We start from the raw sequence: 26,035 nt of genomic DNA on the forward strand, positions 1-26,035 counted from the left end.
ATTGGCTTAAACTGGACGCAATATGCAGCCAATAATGAGGTGCATCACAGCGCCCTGTTAACAGCAGACGAGCGAACCTGACCACTGTGATTGTCATTGGCTGCGATATGCAGCCAGCCACCCAATGGCCGGGAAGCTTGCCACAGACGCTTGAAAGCCCCGGGAATATCTGAGCGGCCACTGACAAGAGGATCGAATTGACGCGAAATAGACAATGGAAACTTATAGAATACGGTCCCTGAAGTTGTCGGCTCTCTAAATCCGCTAAAGCTGGTCCCAGTGAGTTCAAAACATCTACATCGTTAGCGAACGTCACGTAGCGCCAGTTCTCCGCAGTCCATGATTCATGGTCTCGTTTCAAGACGAGCCTTGCTTTACTATTCACCTATGAGACTCCTGGCTTCTGCGATGCTACTCGGCATAGCAAAACAGCCTCATGTAGACGACTGCTAATGGTCGTCGTGCTGGCACACAACTGAAAAGTGTTCCTTACCTCATGAGGCGTAGTGCTGGGCGTGTCTGCTGCAGCGGTAGGTCTTGATCCTTGCCGGTAACCTGCTGTCGATGCCCACGAAGCATGCTTCCAAGCCTTCCCACATCACAGAATGCCTAGAAAATTCTGGTAACTCTAGACGCAGGACGACCTGTTTCCTTTGCAATTACGCGTTACTGCACACCGCAACGGTAAAGAGAAATGATTCGCGCTCTTTTCAGGTCGTACGCCCAGGCGTCAACGTTCGATTCTAGCGTATTCGAGCTTTTCTGGTGGCGATAGAGTGGCGGCTACTACCAGAAACAACCCGTTCTGGAACTGTCGAGTTGAACACTGGCAGGAGCACCATCAGTCTTTTTCACTATTAGCATCACAACCAGACGCTGATAACAAGGATGACGGAAGCAAAATCAAAGCGCTGCAGGCCAAGAGATAAGAGCGCTCGCTTCAATCACGCGTGCCGCAGCCGGTTCCGCCAGCTAAACCGCTCTCAGCAAGTTGAGATCGGCGGAAATTATGAATGTGGCGCTCCAGTGGCAAACCGAGAAAATTAACATCAAAGAAAACAGAAGCATAGATAATGCAAAGCGGATGAGCACGACTATCTCCGATTACGACAGGCGGACGGCGCAAAATAGACCTTTGGCTACGTGCTCCGCTGTTCGCATTTCATTTGACGTCGATAATACGTAAGTTCTCCGCCGGATGTCACCGCGTCGACGAGGCTATAGGAAGCCCCATGTGGCGCCGCAGCCAAAGTGACGTAACGCGGGCTCCCGCCAGAGCGCGCCCGGTCGGGGATGACCGATCAACGAGGTGTCCTCACACTAAAAAGCGGATCGTACGGCAGGCAACCATATCACAGGAGGTGTTCCCCAGCATTAATCGAGGTATTGGTATTGGTGCGTAGGCTTCACCTTCCCGGAGCGACACACGGGCTAGGAGGCGCACCGTAATTTGCGACTCCGGTATAACTTTGGCCACCTGCAGTTCTCAACGTTCGCTGACACCACACAGCACACGTTCGTTTTTTTTTTATTTAGCGTCCATCAAAATGCCGCTCCCGCCGCCAGGAGTCAAACCCGAGACCTTTGGATCAACAACCGAACGCCAAACCTCCTGAGCCACCGTGGTGGCTAATGTACCGTTACTAATGTATCGTTCTGGGCATTACAAAACAACCACTGATTTGCTCACCTTCGCCAAATGTTTGACTAGTTACAGTCACTGGTTTTAGAACATGTCCTGTACATTAGTAGACGAATAATTCCTGCGGATGGAGCTCTGTGGCTGCTACCCTTGAGCCAAAAAAAATGTAATAATCACCATCTTCGTCATTTTAAAGATTCCCTCACTCATCGCCCTTTTCCGAGGGTGAAGGAGTTGCTCGTAGGCGTTACGCCAGACATCATCATGAGCAACCTCACAGTTGCAGCATCAGTCATGTTAGACTACGATAGTTCGCGACCTAGTCCCTTTGTGGAACATGCATTACAAAACTCGCCCTGAGTGAGGAAACGCAAAATAAGACCGTGCTCACTGGTGGCGCCAAAGAAGCAGCAAAACTGTAAAGTGCAGACATAAAAGGCATCTCCATTTGTGCTACCAGAGGATCGGTGGCACAGCTGACGAGTCTCCGGCATGCTGGCCAAGGTGGCGTGTTCGCCAAATGCAGCCGGTACAGCCAGCGATGACAGCGCCGCCCACCGGCAGGTAGCAGCCACATTAAGGCTGGTTATAAATATTCATTCAGAACGACGGCTTGGCATCGCTGCTATGGCGCAGTGGATTAGAGGCTCGTGTTGCGTATGGAAGGTCGGCCGTTCGACTCCGCTTTCTGTACTGTAGTTTTATTGCTTTTTTTAATTTCATTTTTTTCCATTTTTTCCCTTTTAGGTCGCAAATCGTGATGCTTAGTGCCATATAACGCCGTTTAAGAGGATTATTATCCCTTTTAGGTAAGGCGTTGTGACAATCTTCAGTCACCGTGATAAATTCACCGTGGTTTCAAGCCTTGTGGCTGTACAGGCTGCAGTTGGCGAATACGCGGCCAGGTGGGGTTACTGAGAAGACACCGTACTAAATAACATGGGTGTGATTTTATGCGGTAAACTGCACATAAAATGCGGTCATGTGGTCTGCCGTTTCGGAGAAATCGCATTAGGAAACTTATTTCGAATGTGTTATTTTCACCATGGCACCTTTAGTTGACAGCTAAAACGTGGTCGTACATTGCGTGCTATTAGAGATGTTCACAAGACGGGGCCACAACCGGCCACAACGTTGGGTGCTCGAGGTGGTCGAAATTAATCCAGAGCCCTCTACTTCAGCACCTCTTTTCGTTCGCTTTCTTTCACTCTGCCTTTCATCCCTTCCCTTGCGGTTCGGGTAATTTGTCCACCAAGGGTGTTACGTTTACTGCGTCCTGCTTTTCCTAAAAAAATCATTTGCGTTTTGCATGTGTATTTGCGGAAGCAGTTTGGAGTGCACGTTTACCCATTGGTGAGACACGCTACTGAGCAATGGTTTAAAACTGACTTTTATCGCAAGAAAAAATTGCCCCTGCATACATTGAAAAAGAAAACACATGCATGCATGTTCGTTTTTGACGCTGCTTAATTGTCATACTTTCAGCCTGTAGCAGTCTAGTCCAAACAAAAACGTTAGTACCTGACTGCAACGTCATCTTTTTCATCTTGCTTTTTCGTTGTTCCAGAGACATCGCGTTTTTCTGACACTCGTTAAAGACAAATTAGCCAAACTCTTCGCAAAGAGCCGCGCAAGGAAACAAGCCGTACTCGCTTACTCCAAGCGAAAAAACTTTAATCTCGTTGAATTTAGGCAGCAGAAAAACTTCCAACTGCCCGCGCACGCCAAGGGAAGCCAGGAAGCGGCGTACGGCGTTTTCTCTCGAAAATTAGCATTTTCTCGGGCGGTGGCGAGCGCCACTTCAAGGAGGAAAGTCCGACCGAAGTTTGATGGGCTTTTGATAATGGTTGCGAGCACGCCGCTCGCAGGGCTGAGAAGACGACGGGAAGATGACGCCGCCGCGGCGAGCTCCGGAGAAAGCGAACACGTCACGACAGCTCCAGCCTCGAACGTCATCGTCCGATGGAAGAGAGGCGTACCGAGAGCGTCCTCTTGACTTCCCGAAAAACTACCCCGCGCGGACTCCATCCTTCTACGTACGGGGCGCACTCCTCCTAATCTGCATAACGAACTCCCTCACTTTTGGCCGGATTTTTTTTCTCTACAGAGCGCTAATGCGCTTGATTGTCTCCGTGGCCGAAACAGCACTGCTAACATTCCACGTCGTTTTCCCTTTGGCGAGCGGCTCCTCTTCGAGGAGGAGCAGCAGTCATTTGAGACTCGTTCTTAGCGCGGCCCGTCTGATGGACTTCTTATCGTTGGTCTGGCGAGAAACTTCCTCCCGACATTAGGAGCCGTCATTGCCGCGCGCGGTTCGCTCCTACTTCTGCGGAGACCGCCCACCGGAGGAGAAAGTGTGCACACAGTAGCAATGCGAAACGGTGAAGATGAGTTTGCATGCATTAGTGTGAAGGAACAAAGCGACATCGGGAAGGCATTTGGTTCTCGAATTCTCGTATCTGTATTTCGTCCTTTTCTCGCTATGTTCTTTTGTGGTAGTTCTTGCGAACTTCAAGAACAAGTCCGTGGCTCACCTCGAAGAAGCGGTGCTTCTTTTCTTACTGAGCTCCTCGAGCCTCAAAGTACACGAAGGAGTCCTGGGGTGTTTCTTAGCGCACTAAAAAAAGAGCTGATTTACACAGTTGGCGGCAAAATCTGATTACTGTAATCATTGAACCGATAGAGCAAGACGTTTACGTAGGTTTCTAATCACTTCATCGCCCAATGATTATGAGGAACAATACGTCGGTGAAACGTATCCTTTTGAATCTGCAGTGAATATTCACGCCTACTCCAGAGCAGCCATGCTACCGTCGTGTTTGTGGCACGTAGAAAGAAAAACCATGTGGAAGTTTTGTTGAATAGCATTTAAATATTTGAAGGATCCAATCTACAAGTTATGTGAGAAATGTAGGGAGCATTTGTCTCTTAACAAAGAGTATTCGTATCCACCTTACTTCTCTCTCTTCTTCCATATGGCTCCCATTGATGCTTTCTAAGAGCGAGGCATTGCGACAGCGCCTTTACTTAGACCAGGTAGCGCTTTGTAACCACTGAAGGCAATTGACGCATATCCACAGAAGAGAAACCTGACGGCAACACGCATGTAGCCGTAACACTAAAAGGCCAAGTGCATATTGTCGCCGCCGTGCATGTGCACCTCGATGTCGGACCACATTGAGGGCGTCTCCGAGGATTTGTAAACTCAAAGAAAATGCTTATTCGAGCGAGATGACTGCGCGTTGCCATTCTACGGCCATTGTTCCTCCTCTATCACGCAAAAAAATGGGGAACTAAATAAACTCGCACACACTTCAACAGCGAAACTGTTTACGTTCTGTTTGCGTTTTTAATGTGATAGAAGTCTCATGAAGCTAAACTGCGTTGTCGGTCATAAAATTCGCCCTTTGGCTAGTTACAGCTCACGTCACCAGGCTGGAGTATTCCTATTCGCTGGATTGAAGTGACATCACCAAACCGGAGCATTCCCATTGGCTAGAGGAAGCGATGTTACCAAACCGGAAGTGACGTCACTTCTAATAAAGCCATCAATGTGTAATTTTTGGAGTTTGCTTCGCAAACAAGACACCCTTAGTGCACTCATTGAATGTTGTGATGCTGATATAGTGCTGGGAACGGAAACGTAGTTGCACCCTGATATCGACAATGGCGAACTTTGTTTCGTAATCTCTGTCTTTAGGAAGGACAGGTGCACCTCACGTGGTGGGGGAATTTTGATTGCCGGGAAAACTAATTTCCAAGCCACCTTGCTAGACAGCCCTTCACGTAAAGAAATCTTGTGGCTTGCATTGCGACTGCATGATTTTGTTACCTGTATTGCCGGTGTTTGTTACCGTCCACCGGAATCGCCTGCTGAATTTATTAAGGATCTGAATGCATCACTGTGCTTTGTGCAAGACAGATACCCAACCTCAGAGATAATCCTTGCTGGCGACTTCAACTACTCAGGTATAAATTGGCTGACGTACACAGCCGAAGGCCCTGCAAGGAAAAATGAATGTAAAGAATTTCTTTGATTTCTCAGTTCAGTTTGTCGCAAATTGTTTCTGCTCCTACACGTGGCGAGTCGGTCCTAGACCTTGTATTGACAACGCAACCTGAAAAATTTCAGTGCATGTTTTGGAATGTGTCAGCGATACAACGCTCTTCACTGCGAATATACACTAGTAAGAAAGAAAACGGAAATTCCTAGGAAACCTATTTACAACTACGCACGGGCAAATGTTCAACAATCGATTAGTGAACTGTCATTGTTCAGTGAGCAGTTCCTAGAATCACTATCTAGCCGTTGTTCAAATGACAACTGGAATCTGTTAAGCGCTGAAATGAACAAACTAAAATAAGGACACATTCCAAAAATCACGGTCACGACGTCATCACAGAGCATGTGGTTCACTTCTAACGTCAAACGGTGCATCTGGAAGAAAAAGCGTCTTTACACTAAGGCAAAACGTGCTGCATCTGAGGGCGATTGGAATAACTACCGCGCGCAGTCAAGGATATGCCAAGCAGAAGTTGAGAGTGCCAAAGATAAATTCTTTAATCATGATATATCAACTTTACTTAAGACCAATACACAAAAATTTTGGAAAGTTGTCAATCCTAAGTCTCCTTCGTCTAGTCTGATGACAATAGTAAAAAACGGTGATTTTATTCAGCGATCTGATGCTGCCACAGAATTCAATCTATTTTTTAGCTCCGTGTTTACTAACGAAACACCAATTCCCATAGGTTTAAATGCTGCTACTATAAACGCGGACATGGCTGACATCTTAATACCACAGGAAGGAATTGAGCACGCTATTGATCGTTTGCCGAGTAATTCAGCCCCCGGGCCGGATGACATATGTCCAAAACTGCTCAAGCTAACTAAACCAGTGATAGCTCGCATACTCACTCCCATTTTTCAGCAGTCTATTGATACAGGAATTGTGCCTGACGCTTGGAAAATCGCACGCATTATACCTATATTTAAATCTGGAGATCCTTCTGTCCTTTCAAATTACACGCCCATCTCATTAACGAGTATACCTTGCAAAATCCTGGAACACATCATATCATCAGCAATAATGAAGTACCTCAATCAGCATAGCTTTTTTTTTCCAAATCAACACGGATACTTGCGTGGCCGTTCCTGCGAGTCACAGCTATTTGAACTCGTAGCTGACCTGCGCGACGCTGTACACCATTTAATGAGAACTGACGCCATATTCATCGACTTCGCAAAAGCGTTCGACACAGTTGCTCACGATCGTCTCATATTTAAACTTTCAAATCTCAATATAAACGGCAATGTCTTGAACTGGATTGTTAACTTTTTAACTAAGCGTCAGCAGTTTGTGTTTGCCAATGGATTTTGCTCCGCTTTAACCCATGTAAAGTCTGGTGTGCCTCAAGGTTCGGTGCTTGGCCCGGTCCTCTTCCTCATTTACATTAATGACATAAGCAGCAACACCACTTCCTCAATTAGGCTATTTGCAGACGACTGTGTTATTTACAGAAAGATTACTGTTCCTCTCGATACTAATGTTTTGCAATCGGATCTTGACAAAATCGCTGAGTGGTGCAAACAATGGCATATGAAAATAAATGTTTCGAAAACAAATCTTATAACATTTGCGACAGCTAGAGTAACTCAGCCCATCTTTTATTCTATTGGTAACGTGGCCATCCAAAAAGTTCCTGCAGTCCTAGGTGCTCACATTTATTCAGACTTGACATGGCACAAACACATTGATTACATAACCACTAAAGCATCCAAAACACTTGGTTTCATTAGACGTCATTTGTACTTTGCAAATCAGGACACCAAACTCTTGGCATACACAACTTTAGTAAGATCACAGCTAGAATATGCCGGTATCATCTGGAACCCGTATCAAGCATATCTTGCCGAGAAACTGCAATCACTTCAAAATAAGGCAGCTAGGTATATCACAAGGAAATACGCTCGCTACTCCAGCATCACCGGTATTAAATCATCTCTACATTTAAGCGCACTTGAAAAGCGAAGACTTGTCACCCTGATAAGTCACTTTCACAGGCTTTATCACAGTCCTTCTCCCTTCACAGAATCTCATATCAAACCAGCACATCGCATTTTTCCCCGATTAGACCACTGCTTTAAAGTGCAACCCAAGATCGCTCACACCAAACTTATGCGCAATTCGCCATTGTTCCTTGCCATTTACCATTGGAATAAGCTGCCTGCAGAAATCGTTTCCGAAAAAAATTACGACGCATTTGTTAGCAAACTGAAGTGCTTACTCAATGTTTAGTTATTCTTATTACACTGTTGCTAGGACTGAGTTTTGTCTCCAGCATTGTGGTCTATGTGTGTGTGTGTTATCAAGCCTTTCATTGACCCAGTTATGTTCACTCTTTACTGGAGCGCGTTTGTTTATGCTTTTCACATTTTCAGGTTTCAAATTTCACTTTGTTATGTACTTACTACGTTGACTATGGGTTTTTCAACCCCCCTATGTAATACCTGTAAAGGGCCTTTAGGGTATGTGAATAACAAAAAATAGCTGGCAATGCTGTCGCATTGCCAACCCATAGTGGGAGTAGATGTCCCTGTGAATTTTGTTCGTTTTTGAAGCCTCACGACAGTCTATAAGCCTTTTATGGATCGCTGCAAAAAAGAGGTCTTGATAGATTTGCGCATTAATGTGATGGGGATACCTATGATGGCCGTGCCCTTTACTGCGGATTATCATCGCCACTTTGCGCGCTGCAGCCAGAAAAAAAAATAAAAAGAAAGAGTGAAGTAGAAACCGGAGCGAGAAATGCTGTGGGATCGTACACTTCGTAGTCACATGCGCCCATTTGGTTCGCTCAATGCTGACGTCATGTTTCGATGCGATAGTCACAACTCCAAGATTTCATAGGAGCATTACGCCTATTCAAATGCAATCATCATCATCATCAGCCTGACTACGCCCACTGCAGCAACGTTACTAGATTTGAAAGAGGTAATATAGTAACGTTGCACTGCAGGGCAAAGGCCTCTCCCATGTCTCTCCAATTAACCCTGTCCTTTGCCAGTTGCGGCCACTGTATCCCCGCAAATTTCTTAATCTCATCCGCCCACCTAACTTTCTTCTCGTAATATGTTCCGCCAGCAGCTGTGTGACGTGTTTTATTGGGGCTTGCCTTCAGATGCAGCCAGATGACTGTAGCCATTGCGGCCAGCCCGCGAAAAGCTTACTACGCTCTGATCACATGGTCGGCCCGTGTAGACAATGGTATGTTAGCACGTGGTACTCGAGTAATGTTCGATCGGAGAGTATTTTCTCTCGGGAATATTGATTCACCGATTGCGTAGGAATGCTCGAGGTACAGCTACAGGCATCCGCCACAGGTCGAAAACTCTAGCTGTTTTTTAGCTCTAGAAGTTTTATCAAGTACGCGAAACAGTTTTATACGCACTCACCAACTGAAGATCACAGGATTAATGCCGGCATCTGACGGAGCAGAGCCCCTTTAACAATGGATGTATTTCCTTCTGATGAACAGATTTTAAATATTGTGATTTTAAGGTGCCTGTGTTTTTGGTGGGGCTTTTCTTACAATACAGAGAATATTGTCTACAGCGTATAAGAACCTAACAAGCATCAGTTATTCGACGTCAAGAAAGCGGCTTCAGGAAGTATGCGGTCTCATGTGAACCCAGGCATGCTTTTTGGAAGAGTGGCTTCAAATGCTTAGCGAGCTTGTAGCGAATGTCGCGTGTGTGTGGCAGGGGAGGGGGGGGGGGATGCAATCAGAATGACCGCACACTAATAAAGCGAACCAGTACAGCGTATTCACGAGCAGAAAATGTGCAGCCTTTGTTTCTTTATAACAAGTTGTTCGTGGGCGCTTACCGAACAACTGAGTCCAAAGAAAAAACGTTGTAATTAGCGTAGCAAACCAGCTAATTTACAAAAAAAAGAGAGAAGCGCGTGCTGGTCCCACGGTTGTCTTTTTCTTTTTCAGCAGGACCACAAAGTTGGGCCTGAAAGGAAAAGAAAAACGACGATGTAAACACCGAGTGGATTTGCGTCGGGCATTTGTGCAGGGTTTAATCGAACGTGTTTACCGCGGGTCGCAATGACTAGCACAAAATTTTTTGCTGGAAAAGGATAAATCCTCGAAAAGTGAGTATCGACAACCTTCATTCCGCTGAACGAAGGAGCTTTCTTGAACGTCATTATACCACGCAAACGCAAAGCTTCACTTCTTCGCATTAGAGCTGCAACTGCTTTGCGTGGACCTAGTGTGTTAGAGCAAAAAAATGCGGCATCAACTCGGAGAAGAGTGTTTGACTTAAAAAAATTGTTAGCTTTGCCTGCACAGGTATGGATCGCAACCCAACCCCTGTGCTCTAAATACTCGCCATAAGGGACAAAAACCGTTATTTTGGTGACTTAAGCCTTTTTCTTCTTCACGTTTGTGAAACGAATCAGATTGCTTGCATCCTCTAGTGCTAAGCCGGTCAGAGTCCTTTCAGCTTTGTTCTTATGCATGCTTCACATATGCATTGGTATGAACATTGAGACTGCGGACCTCAGAAATAAGAGCTGGCGTTACATACCTCCGGTCATCAAAGTGCTTAGCATTACCGACGCCCTTTGGCATAGTAGTGCTTGTGTTTCGCAATCTTCGGCGACAGACGGTCGGAAAAGAATAATGCCTCTCCCGACGAACGGAAGTCGGAGCGGATGCTACAGCCTGCGCTCTCATCTGCCACGCCGATCTCTTCTGAAGGGGTGATCACGAAAGATCACAGCCAAAACGTACGAGACGCAGAGACACAAAACTAAGAGGACATCGTTTTCCGTATGCATAATGCGTTTGCATATGACTTTCCACTATAGTTTATCACTACCTAGGCCAGTATTGCTCTCATCTTTTCAAATGACCTCTCTCGCGGTTAGCCATGTGCCCCACGTGCGGCATCTGCATCGAGTCCCTACGGAAGCGCGCCCCACCCGTGGCGACGCTGTGCGGACACGTGTTCCACGGGACCTGCCTGGCGCTGTGGTGTGAGGCCAATGGTTCGGAGAACGCCCCGTGCCCGCAGTGCAGGCTGCCCGTACGGCAAGAGGACCTGCGCAGGCTGTTCCTCGACGACCACCGGCCCCGCCGCAAAAAGAAGCACCGCCACCCACAAACCAGCAGCGCTGAGGACGCCATAGAGGACGCCACGTTCGGTGAGTGTTCGCGTCCGCTGTCCTCCCTCTGCACAAAGGCATTAACGCTTTTGCCGGTATCTACAGGTGCGGACAAAAGTAAACGAAGCATGCTATTGCCTTCGAACCTTATTCAAGAGTTACCTAGTTCAAATTGCTAGCTAGTTGTATATGCACGCTGCCAGTTCACGTTGGTGCACTTTGTCATGGACACACAGTGTTTCTTCATTTCCAATATTCAAGGCCTGATTTCACTTGGAACAGCACAGCGTGCTCCGTTTACTTATGTACGCGCCTGTACGCTAGCCTCTAAGGGTACTCCCTCAAGCCCTAATTTTCTTTTGCCTGGAGTCACGAAAATAGCGCGATCATTCCTCCAAATTTTAATGGGGATATCATTAGAAACCCCAGGGGCCAAAGTTCGTTGTAGGTAATAGAATTCGTCTTGTGGCTGGAGGCAAGATACGTCCCCTTACCAGCTTATTCCCATTGAAGAAGAAGAAGAACTTCATTTTCCACCGGTTTAGGGTGCCCCCTACTCCCCGCCCCTGGCCCGCAGGCTCAAGGGCGGGGCCCGGGGCCTCCGCGACTAAAGACAGGCGAAGTTACAGTGTTTCTTCGCGGCTTCCGTCGCCAGGCGGATGACTTGTTTCTGTTCGGCGGGGGACTCGCTTCGAAGCAAGGCCTCCCAGGCATCTCTACTTTTAATCTTCTTCCTGACTCCTGGGGAGTCAGGACATTGCCAGATTATGTGGTCAAGGGTGCCCCTTTCTCCGCAGATTTTACACCTATCAAGCCTGCAAGACTGGATTTGGGAAGTTCCCACCTTGCAGGCGTCACCAAGCGACAGACTCTCTGTTGCTTAAAGTTCGATCCAGTGGTGGCAGAGACCTTCTTCCAACTTTATAGAGCTCGAAGATTTCAGTGTAGGTTTGCGCGCGCTCATCCAGTCCCCGACAGGCGGGCCGCTCCACGGTTACCCGGAAGTAGAGAGCTCGGGCTAACTCGTGTGCCGCCTGATTGCCTGGGACTAATTCGTGTGCGGGGGACCACATTATCGTAATTTTACGGTTCAATTCAGGACTTGCTAAAATTTTTTTTGCCTCATTCGAGGTCCTTCCTTTGCCGAAATTCCAGGCAGCCGTTTTGCTATCGCTAATTATGATGTTTGCTTTCGTTCCAACGCAAGCGAGCGCTATTGCAACTTCCTCGATTGTATGTATGTTTCAGCTTCTAACGGATGCGGCGGCGACTGGTACGCCTCGGCCGTGCTGAAAACCAAATCGGCTCCGGGACCAGACGGGATTTCTATCAAAATTTCTCAGAAACTTAGACGACGAATCTATAATATCTCTCACAACGTATATGCAGGGAATATGAGACAAAAGCTGCCTCCCACAACAGTGGAAAATGGCAAATACCTTGTACCCAAGCCGGGAAAACCTCCGAAACTGGAAAATTTGAGACCCATTTCCTTAACATCATATATAGGGAAGCTAATGGAACGCGTAATCGAAACTAGACTAAGGCGCTTTATGGAGCAAAATGACTTGTGGCCACACGAAATGGTTGTTTCGCCCCGGCCTGTGCACACAGTACGTAACGCTTCGTCTAAAACACGGCATCAAAGAATCTAGAACCAAAAATGCAAAGGTGATATTAGGCCTAGATCTGACCAAAGCCTTCGATAATGTGAAACACGCAGCGATTCTCACTGGCCTCCAAGAAATTAGGGTTGGTAAGAAGACGCATGATTGCATAAAGGACTTTCATGAGACAGATCAATCAAAATGAAATTTCAGGACATAGAATCTTCCACCGTCCGACTGGGGAGCAGGGGTACGCCAAAGGGATCGGTGCTTTCCTCCTTCCTTTTCAACGTAGCCATACGAGACCTCCCGGCAGCCTTGAGGGAAGTGGAAAATTCGAAATTCAGCAAGTACGCGGAGGACGTCAATCTCCGGATCAACCAGGGCAGCGACGCGAGCATAGAGGAACGCCTGCAGGCAGCAGCGGACATTGTCTTGTCGTATGCGGCCGAGAGCAGCCTCTCATGCTCTCCGCAGAAATCTGAACTCCTTATTTCCATTGACTGAAGTAATCTGACGTCACCAGACAGGAGCATTCCCTTTGGCTGGAGGGAATTGACGTCACCATAATGCAAGTGGCGTCAGTTCCGGTAAAGGCATCACCGGATGCTAATGCTATGGCATTGCCAATGCATACATGAATAAGGTGTCTCTCTTAGTTTTTTTCAGCGATCTCTGATGTCTTTGTTGTAAAACTCGTTGCACTGCGTAGTGTCTCGTCTGCTGACGTGACAAGCCACTTTAGCAGTCAGCACCCATTTGGCGCCGACTGACGTAGCGTTTGTGGTGGCCAGACTCATTATCCTCCAACTGCGACAGACAAGAACCAAGTTGTGACGCCGCTCTGCAAGCACCAGTGACGTTTCCGGCACCTGGCACACTTTGAGGGCCATAAGCTGGATATATTTCTGCCTCCGTCAGATGTTTAGGGGAATCCCTCAAGGTGGAGTAGATTTGTAATAAGGCCGTAATTACACATTGGCATCTGCCCATGCGCAGAAACATCGTTGTTAAAGAAAAATTAGTCCTCCTCTGAGGTTCGAACCCGGGACCACTACTTCACTGGAGCAGTCGCTCTACCAACTAAGCTAACCGGGGCGGCAAGTAGGGCGAGAGCGAATCAATTGATCAATAAGAAGTTTCTGAAAAAGCTGTATAGCTTTCCTTTGTAGCCGTATGGCTGCGCTCGGGTGGATGCCATTGAGTAATTACTTCCTTATTATTCTGCCTCCTGTGAATCAACTCAAACTTGTATCCTCTGTCGCGATGACAGTCTCGGGGAAATGACGTTAAAGCACTTGAAGGCTAACCTTTAGACGCGTGCAAGTTTTAGCCCGAGGAAAATTTAACCTTGAGAATGTGTCGCCTGTGAGAACGCCAGAAGAGTAACGCATTGTTTTGCTCCTTACTTTCTCGCCGTAATCACTTTCTTGTGGCTTCTCCTTGTCCTCAGCTGAAGCCAGCCCAGAATATGTATCCACGGAGGACATGTCCGGCACCAGGTCTACGTCACCTTCGGTGAATGAGACGTGGGTGTTCCCGCCCGAGTCAGCGACATTCCTCGACCACGTCCTGATGCTCGTGTCCGACGTGAACTCGCTGGGACGCGAGGCGGCGCACAAAATCAGGCTCAGCGTGCAGCAGCTCGAAGAAGAGCTGCTCAGGGGCGTCGGAGAAGTCGCCATGCGACTCGGCTCCTGCCGCTAGCGTCATTATGCATGCCAACTCCCCGAAGACCTGATCGGCGAGCCGCCAGATCAACCAAAAGCCTCGACTACAGCAAAATCGTCTCGCAGTTTAAGCGGACTATATAATAGCAGGCGTGTGACTCTGCAGCACTGCTGCTCGGCGAGTCAAGTTTTGGACTAAACGCAATAAGCGTGCCAGAGATTCCGAGAAATAAAGAGCGCCAACAGAGTGTCTTCACCTGTCTGTGGCCCTGTGCATTGTCTATTAGTGCTTTCTTCGTTCGCGCTAAATTCAACTCTTGAAAAGCAGCTATCCCTCTGATGGGCAGATGCTTAGATGGATAGGCGTAAAGAACGTCTACAATAGATGCCCAGCGTTTCCAGTTCTCTGCAAGGTTAACCAATAAAATAATTCACTGGCACACCTAATTACATCATACGTTGGCAATGCATCATGTTTTAGCAGCTGTTGATGCTTTTCCAGAAAGTGACGTCACTTGCGATTTGGTGACGTCATTTTTATTCCTCCAGTGTGAATCGCCGGTCCGGTGCCGTCATTTCCCTCCAGTCACAGGGCGACTTTTATGGCCGCTGACCCAATTTAGCCTTCGAATGTTATCGCGTCAAAATGCTAATTATCACTACTACTAATTGTCAGGGGCCGAAGCATAAAGTACATTATTTCATTCTATGAAATTCCCTCGAATCCCTCGAGTAACCTCAAAATTATTAAACTGACCACGTCATGTTATACAACGAGAAATGCATCAGCTCTCACAACAGCCTTTCAAGACTATATTGATTCTTTTTTTTTTATGGAAGCGCGGGAATGGAACAGCCGCAATTAAAAATAAAAACGAATTGTGTCGTATATTTCCTCTAAAGTTAAAACTACAATGTTCCACGCGCACTAATCTCACCACAGCTGTTCGCTGTGACCATTACACGCTCCCTAAATAGTTTCTTCGTTAATGTTACCTTTTCCTCAAGATAAATCATGCCCTTTACCGCAGCTGCTAACAGCATCCCACCGAGGAAAGAAGATGGCCTGCAGCGCCACCTATGACCATCTCCGCGCGGCTTCCGATGCTCATCTTCTTCAGCGCAGCGCGCGGCGCATTTTGTCCTGCATATTGTGCGTTTCAATTAAGCCCGTCAGATCTAATTACTGGGGCTCGCGCGGGCGCAAAAACAAGAGGAACGCACAAATCAAAGCTTCCTCCCAAAGGGAGCGAACGCAACGCAGCATAGCGCGAGAGGAAGATGGCGGGGGGGATGAGATAAATCGTCAAACAGGAGAAGGAGGATCCTCTCCGAAATGAGCAAATAGCGAAGAAGGAGCGGAAGGCGCAGCGCCACTGAAAGCCGCGTCGGGGCTCATTGAAAAAGAGGGAGCTCTCGGGGAACTTTCCCAGCGGGCATTCCCGCACTTCCAGTATATCGCACCCCCCGCTTCGCCAGTGCATGCATTCGCCGCGGCACGATCGCAGCAAAAACAAACCGCCGCGGCGCCATCTCTCTGAAACAGGTGAACCGGCGCCGAAGAAAAATATAAAGCAAAGCAAAACGAAGAGTCACACGCGCAAAACGAAACAAGCGAAACCGGAACTTCCCGGCACACTAGGAGCGGCCTCATCCTCGGCTCGAGTTCGTTAACTAATCTCGAGCGCTAATAAAAAGCTTAATTAATTACGAGAGCAGCGCCGGGAGAGGGAGATATTGCTCGGGCATTGGCGCAACGCGGGCTTAGCCCGGCTGCCCGCGAGCCGGCCCAGTCCTGCAGTATCAACAAACACTTGGCAGTAATCTGCTTAAGCGATGCTCCGGGGGTCTCTGCCTTGTGCCATTCCTTTTCCCTTGGAGCAGCCAGCCAGCCTGCCGCGCCGGTACCTTCTGTGCGCTCGAAGCTGTCTTTTCAAATCTGATTCAATCGGAGAGGTGCCCCGCCTTGTTTGGCCAGCCCTCCGGCGGTGACCTCAGCTGTATCGGCGCGCGCCGGCTTCGGAAACACTGCTCCCTGGCCACCCCTCCCCTTTCCCTATCCTCCCAGACACACGCACACGGTGCGCAGGAGTAGAAGCGTCTTGACGTCGGCTAAGGCGAAAATTCTCAGTGAAAGACAGGTTCGAAGCAGCGAAAAGACTTGGGTGAGCGAAGAGGTGGAGCCCTCGAGCAGAGTTTCGCTGATTTGTTGTTGGGCCTAATACTGAGGGTGAATATAAGCATAGCGGAAGTTCACAGACTCATAAGTAAACGTAATGCAATCAACTGTAACTAGTTAATACTACACAGTAAGCGATTTAACTTTTTAGCGTCACTTAGTGCCCACAATTCCAGGTGGCTGTTTGCGTGTTCAACGCGCTCTTGGAAAGTTTCTGTACCTTTACACCTGCCATTTTTTTTCTATTTTTACACTTCTGCTTTTGCTTCTTTTTTCTTTCTTTTTTCCTTCTTTTCTTTTCTTTTTTTCATTTTCTCCTTTTGTATCTGAGCTTTACGTCCCATTCGGGAACTGCAAGCATGCTCACTGAAGGCCACATTGCAGGCACATGACCACTACGTTCGAAGCTAGAAGTGACTAGGCCATACAATTGGAGCATTGCTGCAAAATACACCATAACACAGCCAATCACGTTTTGGGCACTGAATGCTCAGTGCCAGGCCAGTACCGTAAAAGGTAGTGTGGGCTTAAAATTTTCAGGAGAGAACTAACAAACCTAGCTTGCAAGCTCTCAGGAAGCAGGCACTATCTATCAACGATATTTTTAATTTAAGCGTTTCCAACTCCCTCATAGTAATCGTAACAATTTCCGCGCTTGTGTAGATATCTACATCTACACTATAGCAGCTGCTGGGGCAACTCTTGCAAATGTTTGTGCTACGGTGACAAATAATAACTTTTTAATTGTTCGAAGAAAAAATGCACGAAACGGAATTAGAGAGGAATGTTTTGTTAGTGGCCCGCCTCACGACACTTTCGAAGTCAAACCCATCAAATCGTGCAAGCCTTACAAAATTAATCTTTTTTTTTACAATGAGCAGTTGTTTCAATTAATAATAAAAATTTGTAGCGAAATATGGGACAGCTTGTTTGTTTAAATCCAGAAATGGGAGCAAAACGAAACGTGCCTGAACGATTAAGCTGACGATCTGTTTTGTAGTTTTCTTTTCCTGTAACATTAACTCATTAAAATCTTCATATTTAGTTGTTCACATTGTAGAAGTAAAAATCAGTTCTCCGTATTTGGGGCATCTTCGCTTCGGTCTGAATATAGTGTCGGTGTCAACTTTGGTACGGTGCGATTGTGGTTGCCTCCATTTAGTGTGGCAAGAAAACTCAACGAGAGGTTAGAGAACGGCCTTGGGGTTATTCGAAGCCTTTCTTTACTGGGTTTATTTCCACATGATGGGCTTAGCTGCTGATATGCCAGTAAACCACAATCAATTGGTTTTCTCTTAAGTTTGCACTTAAGACCGAAATTAAAACCATCCGGGCACGCCGGTTCAGCTCTCTCTCCATTACCCGAAGGGATCATCGGTTACCTGCTTTCAGTATTAAATCCCCTGCCCATCCCCATATTCAGCTAGTATATCATTAACTCCTCTTTAATCCCTAAGAAAGTACCGTTTTTCCTGTCTCTCAGGTTTCTGCCTATCGTCCTGCTTTCCAAGGCTCACTGCGTAGCCCTCACTTTAATTCCCAGCGTTTTCGTTCCCCTCCAAGTTTTCACCCTGGGAATGGTGGCAAAACGTAGCTATTATATACTTCCCTCTTTCTGCTATTGATTACCCGAGAGTACCTTTTAAATGCGCTCCACCACATTCTTATCCCCTAAGTTACTTAGTACACGTGGTCCCGTTCTCCCATCACCATTTGGTCTAGATAGACTTATTCCCTGAATTCTCGCAGTACTTGGCTGGACATCGTAACTTGTCCTTGCTTTGGCATTTTTAGCTTTGTAATGTTAATTTTTAGCTTCACAATTCTACCTTGTGTTATTACGTTCTCAAACATGCGCTGTTATTTCTTCCCCAAATTATTTTTCACAGCAATGCCGTCAGCAAATCGGAAGTTACAGGGGTGTTTTCCGCTGACTCTTATCTCCAGCGCTTCCCAATCCAGCTCTCTGATAACCACTTGTAACCATGCAGTGTATAGCAGAGGAGAAATTTTGTCATGTTGCTCATTAGTATTCTACCACTTTTCCTGTGTAGAACTATGGTCGCGATGCAGTCCTACAGATATGTGGCGCTTACACGCATTGGTAGCAATTTGATTGCATGACTGCTGCCGTTCCGAATGAATAAAATAATTTTAATGCGAAAGCATTATATACTCATCAGCAACGAAACCCAGTGGAGTTTATTAGGAAAAGTGTACCAAAACCTCGTGACGTCAGAATAGTTTCACATTCCGTTACCAGTAGACCATAAGATAGTAATGGGTGATCGTAGGTGATGAAGCAAAAACATTACATGAGACAGTTGTAATTAGTGATATGGGTAGCTATTGATAATGATAGTGATAGTTATATTGATAGTTTTGTAATCATGAACAACCTTCCTAAATAATCATGACTTATAGTTAATTATAGTATTGGTGACCAAAACTGACACAGTTTTCTCCGCAAGAATAATTAGAAGTTTTCAGAAATTTCAACCAATACAGCCTAGCAGAAACGACGGTGGGTATCACTGAAGCAGCACGTGGTTATGACGTTTCACCACAGATGCTGTCTTCTGCCTTAATGCGACGACTTTGTGGAGCCCTTTCGCAAAAGTCTTCGTCGAGATCATGTGACACTTCCGCGCTGCGCCCTGATTGCTCCTCATGCCGCGACAGCATGATCGCGACGTGAGTCATAGATATTACATCGCGCCAGCTGAGTTTTGTTCCTGCTTTCTAAGCGTTAATTCAAACTTGCGTAATTCATTTCCACATCGTCTAGCAGTGGCGACGACTCTGCCGTGGCAACCCGTCTCGCTAGACGACCACGAAGAGTTGGGCGCCAGCGCCAATGCGAGAAACGAGATCCCCTGAGCTACAGCGACAACGAGAAGCTAAAACTCGATGCTGTCGCATATTTGTCGCCCTTTTAAGTCAGGCCCTTTCAGGCCCTTTTAAGGGCCTTACGAGGACCGTAGTCCACTTTAAACCCTTCGAAAGATTTTTATTATCTCTAGATATACCACGAGACAGATATCAGAAACACGCAAGGAAGCCTGTCCTATTAACGACACTAAGTGGGTCGCATCGTCGGCGTCTGCTGTTTCTGCCACACCCTGTTATATATCAACTTCAGACAAAAAATATTAAATGAAAGTCTACTGGCTGCCAGCTGCGGCTGTAATTGGTATCCAGACGAGGTGGCCGAGAGGTTAAGGCGATGGACTGCTAATCCATTGGGCTCTGCCCGCGTGGGTTCGAATACCATCCTCGTCGGAGGTACATTTTTTACCTTTTTCAGCCGTTTTGAAAGTGTACTGGCTGCCACCTGCAGCTGCAGTTGGTATCCAGACGGGGTGGCCGAGAGGTTAAGGCGATGGACTGCTAATCCATTGGGCTCTGCCCGCGTGGGTTCGAATCCCATCCTCGTCGGAGGTATATTTTTTACCTTTTTCGGCCGTTTTGAAAGTGTGCTGGCTGCCACCTGCAGCTGCAGTTGGTATCCAGACGGGGTGGCCGAGAGGTTAAGGCGATGGACTGCTAATCCATTGGGCTCTGCCCGCGTGGGTTCGAATCCCATCCTCGTCGGAGGTATATTTTTTACCTTTTTCAGCCGTTTTGAAAGTGTGCTGGCTGCCACCTGCAGCTGCAGTTGGTATCCAGACGGGGTGGCCGAGAGGTTAAGGCGATGGACTGCTAATCCATTGGGCTCTGCCCGCGTGGGTTCGAATCCCATCTTCGTCGGAGGTGCATTTTTTACCTTTTTCAGCCGTTTTGAAAGTGTGCTGGCTGCCACCTGCAGCTGCAGTTGGTATCCAGACGGGGTGGCCGAGAGGTTAAGGCGATGGACTGCTAATCTATTGGGCTCTTCCCGCGTGGGTTCGAATACCATCCTCGTCGGAGGTACATTTTTTACCTTTTTCAGCCGTTTTGAAAGTGTACTGGCTGCCACCTGCAGCTGCAGTTGGTATCCAGACGGGGTGGCCGAGAGGTTAAGGCGATGGACTGCTAATCCATTGGGCTCTGCCCGCGTAGGTTCGAATCCCATCCTCGTCGGAGTTACGTCTTTTACCTTTTTCAGCCGTTTTGAAAGTGTACTGGCTGCCACCTGCGGCTGCAGTTGGTATCCGGACGAGATGGCCGAGAGGTGGATTCTGCTTCCGGCCACTCCAGTGAACGGACGCAGGATGCAGGGCTCCGTTGGAGCGGCGTCAGCGGCCGTGTCAGGCCGCGGTGACAGGGCCAGTCAACAGGAAAATACTTACCAGGTTGTTCTGCCAGCACTGCCTACAGGTCGGTTCGTTTTGAATACGGTTTTTTTTTTTTTTGCACACCGATATCAGAGCCCGCCCGTACCGGGTGGAAGATTTCCGGGACGCTTTAGCAGAGTAGTCGCTGCTCCCCGATGTTATCGCAATGGGGGCGTATCAGATGAGCCACGTCTGGGCCGTCACTTTCAAGGATGCTGAAGCGGTGACCAAGATTATTAGTGTCGGTGAGCTGGTAGTGAAAAAAGGCCGCTGCTTGGTGATTGACCCGGTCAACCAAGACGTGCGACTGAAACTTCACTGGCTGCTCCACAACGTGCTAGACGAGGATGTTCGGGCTGCCTTTGCGCCGTACGGAAAAGTGACGGAAGTTGCCCGCGAGCGCTGGCGCGTGAGTGGTATGTCAGAAAAAGGCTCGACTACTAGACTCGTCACGCTGAAGTTGAGAGCTGGCGTGAAGCTGGATGACCTGCCGCACCAGCTGAACGTTAGCGGTGAGCTGGCGCTCGTTGTTGTGCCAGGCAGACCACCGTTGTGCCTACGCTGTCGGAGTACGGGGCACATCCGTAAGGAATGCCGAGACCCGCGTTGCGGAGCCTGCCGACGGTTCGGCCACGAAGACGGTCAGTGTGCCCGCACTTACGCGAGCATTACCGGCCCCGGTACAGGTGTAGACTCGTCTGAGTTGCTGATGGACGAGGCTAATGCGGAAGATGCAGTCCGTGCAGACGGGCAACCAGCAGCGAGGGAAGGGCCGTCGCTTACGGTTTTGACGAAGCAGAAGGCGACGTCAAGTGAGGTACCGTCGAGTGTTGTGCAAGTTCAGAGTGCATTTCAACAGTATGGGGATGGCGCGCCGAAGGGCGCGACAGAAGCCGCGGCCGAAGCTCTGGACAGCGCTGAACCTGCCAACACCGAAGGCATAGACTTCACTCAAGAGGCTGGCACCCTAACAGCTGGGAAACGCTCCCGCGACGAAAGCGCCGGCGAAAAGACGCATCTTGATGGTGGCAGCAACGAACCGCCGTCGAAGGCCCCGTGAATCCGGCGTCCGATGTTGAAGCCGAGGCCGAACGTCATGGCCGAGGCAAGGCAGGCGGTTCCCGGAAACCGCCTCCGTAGTTCTGCAATGTGCATTTGTGCTGTTTTTTTTTCTTGCTTTCCTTTTTTTCCCTTGTTTTTTTTTTTTTTTTGGTGGGGAGAGGTACCCATCAGACTGTGTGAGCGGATCTGGAACTGCTGGCGAAGGAATTACTCATGGGTTCCCGACGCCTGCACGCGGATATCTGGAAAGGCGACACCGTACATGCACAGTGAGTTTAAGAAGACTGCTCGGCTGACTATGAGGGGTACTGTGGGACTCAAGTCTCCTTTCATAGGGCATGGCGACGAGACTAGACACAGCTTTACAAGTAGCAACTTTGAATATGAGAGGCCTTGGTGCACGACGGCGTCAGTGCCAGCTTAATCGCCTGCTTGCTGAAAACGCGCTTGACATAGTTGCAGTCCAAGAGACTAAGATCGAAAGTGAGGAATCCACTGATCGCATGGTGTCCGCCTTTCGTGCAGCCTTTAACGTTTGTGTTTGCCATTCCGTTGGCACCTTGGGTGGGTGCGTATTATTTGTCCGAAATAATGAAAGCATCATTGTCGAGTCGGTTTTTTCTAGCCCTAGTGGTCGGCTTATAGTTCTAGATTTTTCCTTTTCCAATTTATGTTTGAAGTTTGAAGTTTATTTTACCACAAAGTAAAAAACTGATACATGAGATGTGGTAGGGAAGGTGGGAAAAAAGCTACACATTAGTAGCTTGACTAGCCCCACCTCCCAATAACTGACAGTTGGCGCATTATATGTGTGTATGCTCCAAATGTTGAATCTGAGCGTTTTGATTTCTTTACCTGTTTGGAGCCCTACCTTGTTTGTGACCGAGTGCTGTTGCTGTTGAGAGATGTTAATTGTGTGTGTGCTGCTACTGATCGAGTGAAGGGTACGCCTGTGCATGATAAGAGTGCTCAATTGCTTCAATCTCTGGCTTATGATAATAGTTTAGAGGACATTGGCAGTCTATTTACCGAAGGGAATCGACCTCAGTTCACTCATATGCAACGTAATAGTCATGCCAGGTTGGACATAATTTATGCATTAATAGATCTTGTCTTTTTGCACGAGTTGCAAAGTTATACCCGTAGCTTTTAGTGATCATTGCCCAGTGATCGCAAGTTTCGGCATAAAGCAAAGAAAGACAAGATTTAACTGGAATCTCTGGAAATTTAATGTAAAGCTTTTAGAGGACGAGGAAATCGTAACTGATATTGCGGATGAAATGCAGAAGCTGCTTGAGGAGCGACCCAGCGTTGTTGCGGTTCAGTGGGAAGATTTCAAGGAGTGGATAAAGAGAAGGGCCATTGAAAAAAGTTGCTTGAAGCGATACGAAGATAAAAAGGAAGAAAAAGCAGCTCGCGAACTGAAATTTTTAATAGGCATGGAGAGCTCCGAGCCTGGGAAGTATTCCAAGGACCTAAGGGAGGTGAAAAGCCTGCTCGAGCGCTTAGACACTGAAAGGTATAAAGCCGCCGTTATGCGCTCAAAGACACAGAAACTGTGGGCTGGTGAAACGCCGACGAAGCGAGCTTTGTGTGACGAAAAGCGTTATGCTTGCCAAAACGAAATCAGGCAGATAAGGAACGGAGATGAAGTCACGAGTGACGCTTTTACAATCAAGCAGCTATTTGAAGAGCAGTACATTGAGCTTCTTGGACATAACGCGTGACATGAATGAGGCCTTCCTGGTTGACTTTTTGCCTCTCCTGCCGAGACTTCAGGACGAAGTAAAGGAGCGTCTTGAGCAGCCCATAACTACAAAAGAAAGAGACTGCAATCGAAGACCTGCAAGCGGGAAAAGCTCCAGGACCTGATGGAATAGGGGATGAATTTTACAAAGCATTTAAGCCCACAGTCACTCAGTTACTGCTAAGAGTACTAGATGAAGCGTACAAAAGAAAACAAGTGCCACTCTCGTTCACCACGTCGTACATAGTGTTGATTCCGAAATCAGATAACCCAGAAAACAGGTTGTTTGTGGGGAACTATCTCCCGATAAGCCTCACCAACGTGGACTATAAATTATACATGAAGGTTTTAGCAAAGATTGCAGAGCATAATTACGAAATTGGTTGGGCCGCACCAGACTTGCGGAATCAAAGGTAGGAGTATCGCAACAAATGTACACGTCGCACGGACCGTGCTGGAATGTTGCGATATGCTCGGGGACCACATCGTTATGATGCAACTAGATCTGGCAAAAGCCTTTGATCGCGTTTGCCATGATGTCGTCTTCAGCATTTTGGAGCACGCTAATGTCGACCATATTATTGCAGAAGGTGTCAAGATGTCATATGCAAACTGCACCCCGCGCATTATTGTTAATGGTGACCTCACAGACAGGATAGCAGTTCATTCGTCGGTAAGACAGGGATGCCCGCTATCGCCTCTGCTGTTTGCGGCCTACTTGGAGCCACTGTGCTTAGCTATCATCAAAAGTGAGAGCATCACGGATTTTCGATTGCAGTCGACTCATGTCAAAATCCTTGCTTATGCGGACGATATTGCGGTATTCTGTTCAGACAGAGGCAGCATTACCGAGGTGATCAGCACGGTGGATAAATTTTGCAAACAAACTGGGTGTCTCATAAACTGGGACAAAAGCTCTGACTTTTGGCATGGCGACTGGGTAGCGATGCCTGAACACTTTTCTAGGATGCGATGGTCGTCTTTCCCGACGCAATATCTCGGCGTTCCCCTAGTGTGTTATCGTGATGCAAGTGAACACTAGAATGAGGATATGCCAAGGGTGAGGGAGAAAGCAGATGCCTGGAAAGGGAGGCAGTTATCAATGTTTGCGCGTGCCTCCGTCTGCAATCTTTTCCTTGTATCTAAAATATGGTATTTGATGAATGTGCTGTGGGCATCTCGGGCCAGTATTCAAAAGATGCACCGAGTGTTTGCTGTTTTTATTTGGTCGTAGAACTGGGAGAGAACCAGTCGTACCAATTTGTTTCTTTCAGTGAAAAAAGGAGGCCTCGGCCTTGTGCATTTATTTCTGCATCAAGTTGTTTCGCGTATTTTCTTTCTTCGAAATCAAGGCGATAATTTTCTTATGCCTGTTATCCAAGTACGGTTGCAGAGACTTCTTCCTGAATTTGTCGTCTCATCTTGTGCGAATATGTGTGGCACTGTCAATGATTACATGCGAGAGGTTGTACTCTCTTTTAGGCTGCTCCATGTGCGATTTTCCCTTGAGTACTTGTGTAAAGTTTCAAAGCAAAAGCTATATAAGGATCTGGTGGACACCATGTTACCGACCCGGTTACCTTATCGTGGAGGCCCAGGGCATGATGTATTAAAGAGAGTTAAAAATATGCTTGTGAACCCATCTACGAAATCTTTTTTCTTTAAATTACACTCGAATACACTTCCTGTTAAAACGTGGCTGCACGAAAAGGGGATTTTCGTCCCATGGACCACAAACTGTATATTATGCAAAAAACCTGAGAAGGTAGAACATGTATTTCTGGACTGTTGAGACCCCATTTTTTATTGGGATGTGCTCCAACGAACAGTCAAAAAAGGTTTTCCCTTGGATCCCTACGGCATCAGATTCTTGCCAATTCAAAATGAAGGAGTACCATATGACTTAAACATGCTTCTGGGCCCCCATTGCCTCTGGAGGACACGGATACAAGTGCGACACGCGGATGTTAACGTTCGCTCGGTGAACGAAAACTTTATTGAAAGTGTTGTGACCTTGAGAGAAACGTACCGAGCACAAGTTGACCCACCTGAATGGATTTCTGTATTTGATGACCTGGTCGCATTGAGAAGATTTTAAGCCCTGAAACGTCAGCCGAATTAGGCTGGTGCTTTTATCATTTCTACCTTTTGGTTTTGATGTCATAGTCGGCAATAAAGAAAAAAAAAAAACGAGGTGGCCGAGAGGTTAAGGCGATGGACTGCTAATCTATTGGGCTCTGCCCGCGTGGGTTCGAATCCAATCCTCGTCGGAGGCACATCTTTTACTTTTTTCAGCCGTTTTAAAGTCTACTGGCTGCCAGCTGCGGCTGTAGGTGATGTCCCGACGAGGTGGCCGAGTAATAAAGAAAAAAAAAAAGACGACGTGGCCGAGAGGTTAAGGCGATGGACTGCTAATTTATTGGGCTCTGCCCGTCTAGGTTCGAATCCCATCCTCGTCGGAGGCACATCTTTTACTTTTTTCAGCCGTTTTAAAGTCTACTGGCTGCCAGCTGCGGCTGCAGGTGGTGTCCGGACGAGGTGGCCGAGAGGTTAAGGCGATGGACTGCTAATCCATTGGGCTCTGCCCGCGTGGGTTCGAATCCCATCCTCGTCGGAGGCGTATCTTTTACTTTTTTCAGCCGTTTTAAAGTCTACTGGCTGCCAGCTGCGGCTGCAGGTGGTGTCCGGACGAG

The 26,035-nt window shown here is 47.6% G+C and overlaps 2 protein-coding genes and 8 non-coding genes across 10 annotated transcripts; all 10 read left to right on the forward strand.

Moving 5' to 3' along the window:
* Window positions 1-7,242: 7,242 nt before the first annotated feature.
* On the forward strand, window positions 7,243-8,129 carry LOC149342517 (uncharacterized). The gene has a single exon (XM_089542180.1). The coding sequence runs from the start codon at window positions 7,243-7,245 to the stop codon at window positions 7,939-7,941; it is 699 nt and encodes a 232-aa protein (XP_089398306.1). The 3' UTR covers window positions 7,942-8,129.
* A 2,457-nt stretch (window positions 8,130-10,586) lies between these two features.
* Window positions 10,587-14,197, forward strand: LOC149342518 (uncharacterized). Its single transcript, XM_089542181.1, has 2 exons — window positions 10,587-10,860; window positions 13,882-14,197. Exons 1-2 carry the CDS (start codon window positions 10,587-10,589, stop codon window positions 14,133-14,135), a joined length of 528 nt encoding a protein of 175 aa, XP_089398307.1. The 3' UTR covers window positions 14,136-14,197.
* Window positions 14,198-19,477: 5,280 nt separating this feature from the next.
* TRNAS-GCU (transfer RNA serine (anticodon GCU)) lies at window positions 19,478-19,559 on the forward strand. Its single transcript has one exon. It is a non-coding gene; the product is annotated as a tRNA-Ser (tRNA).
* Window positions 19,560-19,633: 74 nt separating this feature from the next.
* Window positions 19,634-19,715, forward strand: TRNAS-GCU (transfer RNA serine (anticodon GCU)). Its single transcript has one exon. It is a non-coding gene; the product is annotated as a tRNA-Ser (tRNA).
* Window positions 19,716-19,789: 74 nt separating this feature from the next.
* On the forward strand, window positions 19,790-19,871 carry TRNAS-GCU (transfer RNA serine (anticodon GCU)). Its single transcript has one exon. It is a non-coding gene; the product is annotated as a tRNA-Ser (tRNA).
* A 74-nt stretch (window positions 19,872-19,945) lies between these two features.
* On the forward strand, window positions 19,946-20,027 carry TRNAS-GCU (transfer RNA serine (anticodon GCU)). The gene has a single exon. It is a non-coding gene; the product is annotated as a tRNA-Ser (tRNA).
* Window positions 20,028-20,101: 74 nt separating this feature from the next.
* TRNAS-GCU (transfer RNA serine (anticodon GCU)) lies at window positions 20,102-20,183 on the forward strand. Its single transcript has one exon. It is a non-coding gene; the product is annotated as a tRNA-Ser (tRNA).
* A 74-nt stretch (window positions 20,184-20,257) lies between these two features.
* On the forward strand, window positions 20,258-20,339 carry TRNAS-GCU (transfer RNA serine (anticodon GCU)). The gene has a single exon. It is a non-coding gene; the product is annotated as a tRNA-Ser (tRNA).
* Window positions 20,340-25,530: 5,191 nt separating this feature from the next.
* Window positions 25,531-25,612, forward strand: TRNAS-GCU (transfer RNA serine (anticodon GCU)). Its single transcript has one exon. It is a non-coding gene; the product is annotated as a tRNA-Ser (tRNA).
* Window positions 25,613-25,874: 262 nt separating this feature from the next.
* TRNAS-GCU (transfer RNA serine (anticodon GCU)) lies at window positions 25,875-25,956 on the forward strand. Its single transcript has one exon. It is a non-coding gene; the product is annotated as a tRNA-Ser (tRNA).
* Window positions 25,957-26,035: the final 79 nt, after the last annotated feature.

The sequence above is a fragment of the Amblyomma mixtum genome, chromosome 5, assembly GCF_055824585.1.
Source record: "Amblyomma mixtum isolate Tamu chromosome 5, ASM5582458v1, whole genome shotgun sequence".
NCBI lineage: Eukaryota > Metazoa > Arthropoda > Arachnida > Ixodida > Ixodidae > Amblyomma > Amblyomma mixtum.

What these genes read in the sequence shown, in the direction of transcription:
- LOC149342517 (XM_089542180.1), top strand. Translation starts at nt 7,243, where the DNA reads ATGAAAATAAATGTTTCGAAAACAAATCTTATAACATTTGCGACAGCT.
- LOC149342518 (XM_089542181.1), top strand. Translation starts at nt 10,587, where the DNA reads ATGTGCCCCACGTGCGGCATCTGCATCGAGTCCCTACGGAAGCGCGCC. An exon ending in CATAGAGGACGCCACGTTCG is followed by an intron (nt 10,861 to 13,881) that starts GTGAGTGTTCGC and finishes CCTTGTCCTCAG; the next exon opens with CTGAAGCCAGCCCAGAATAT.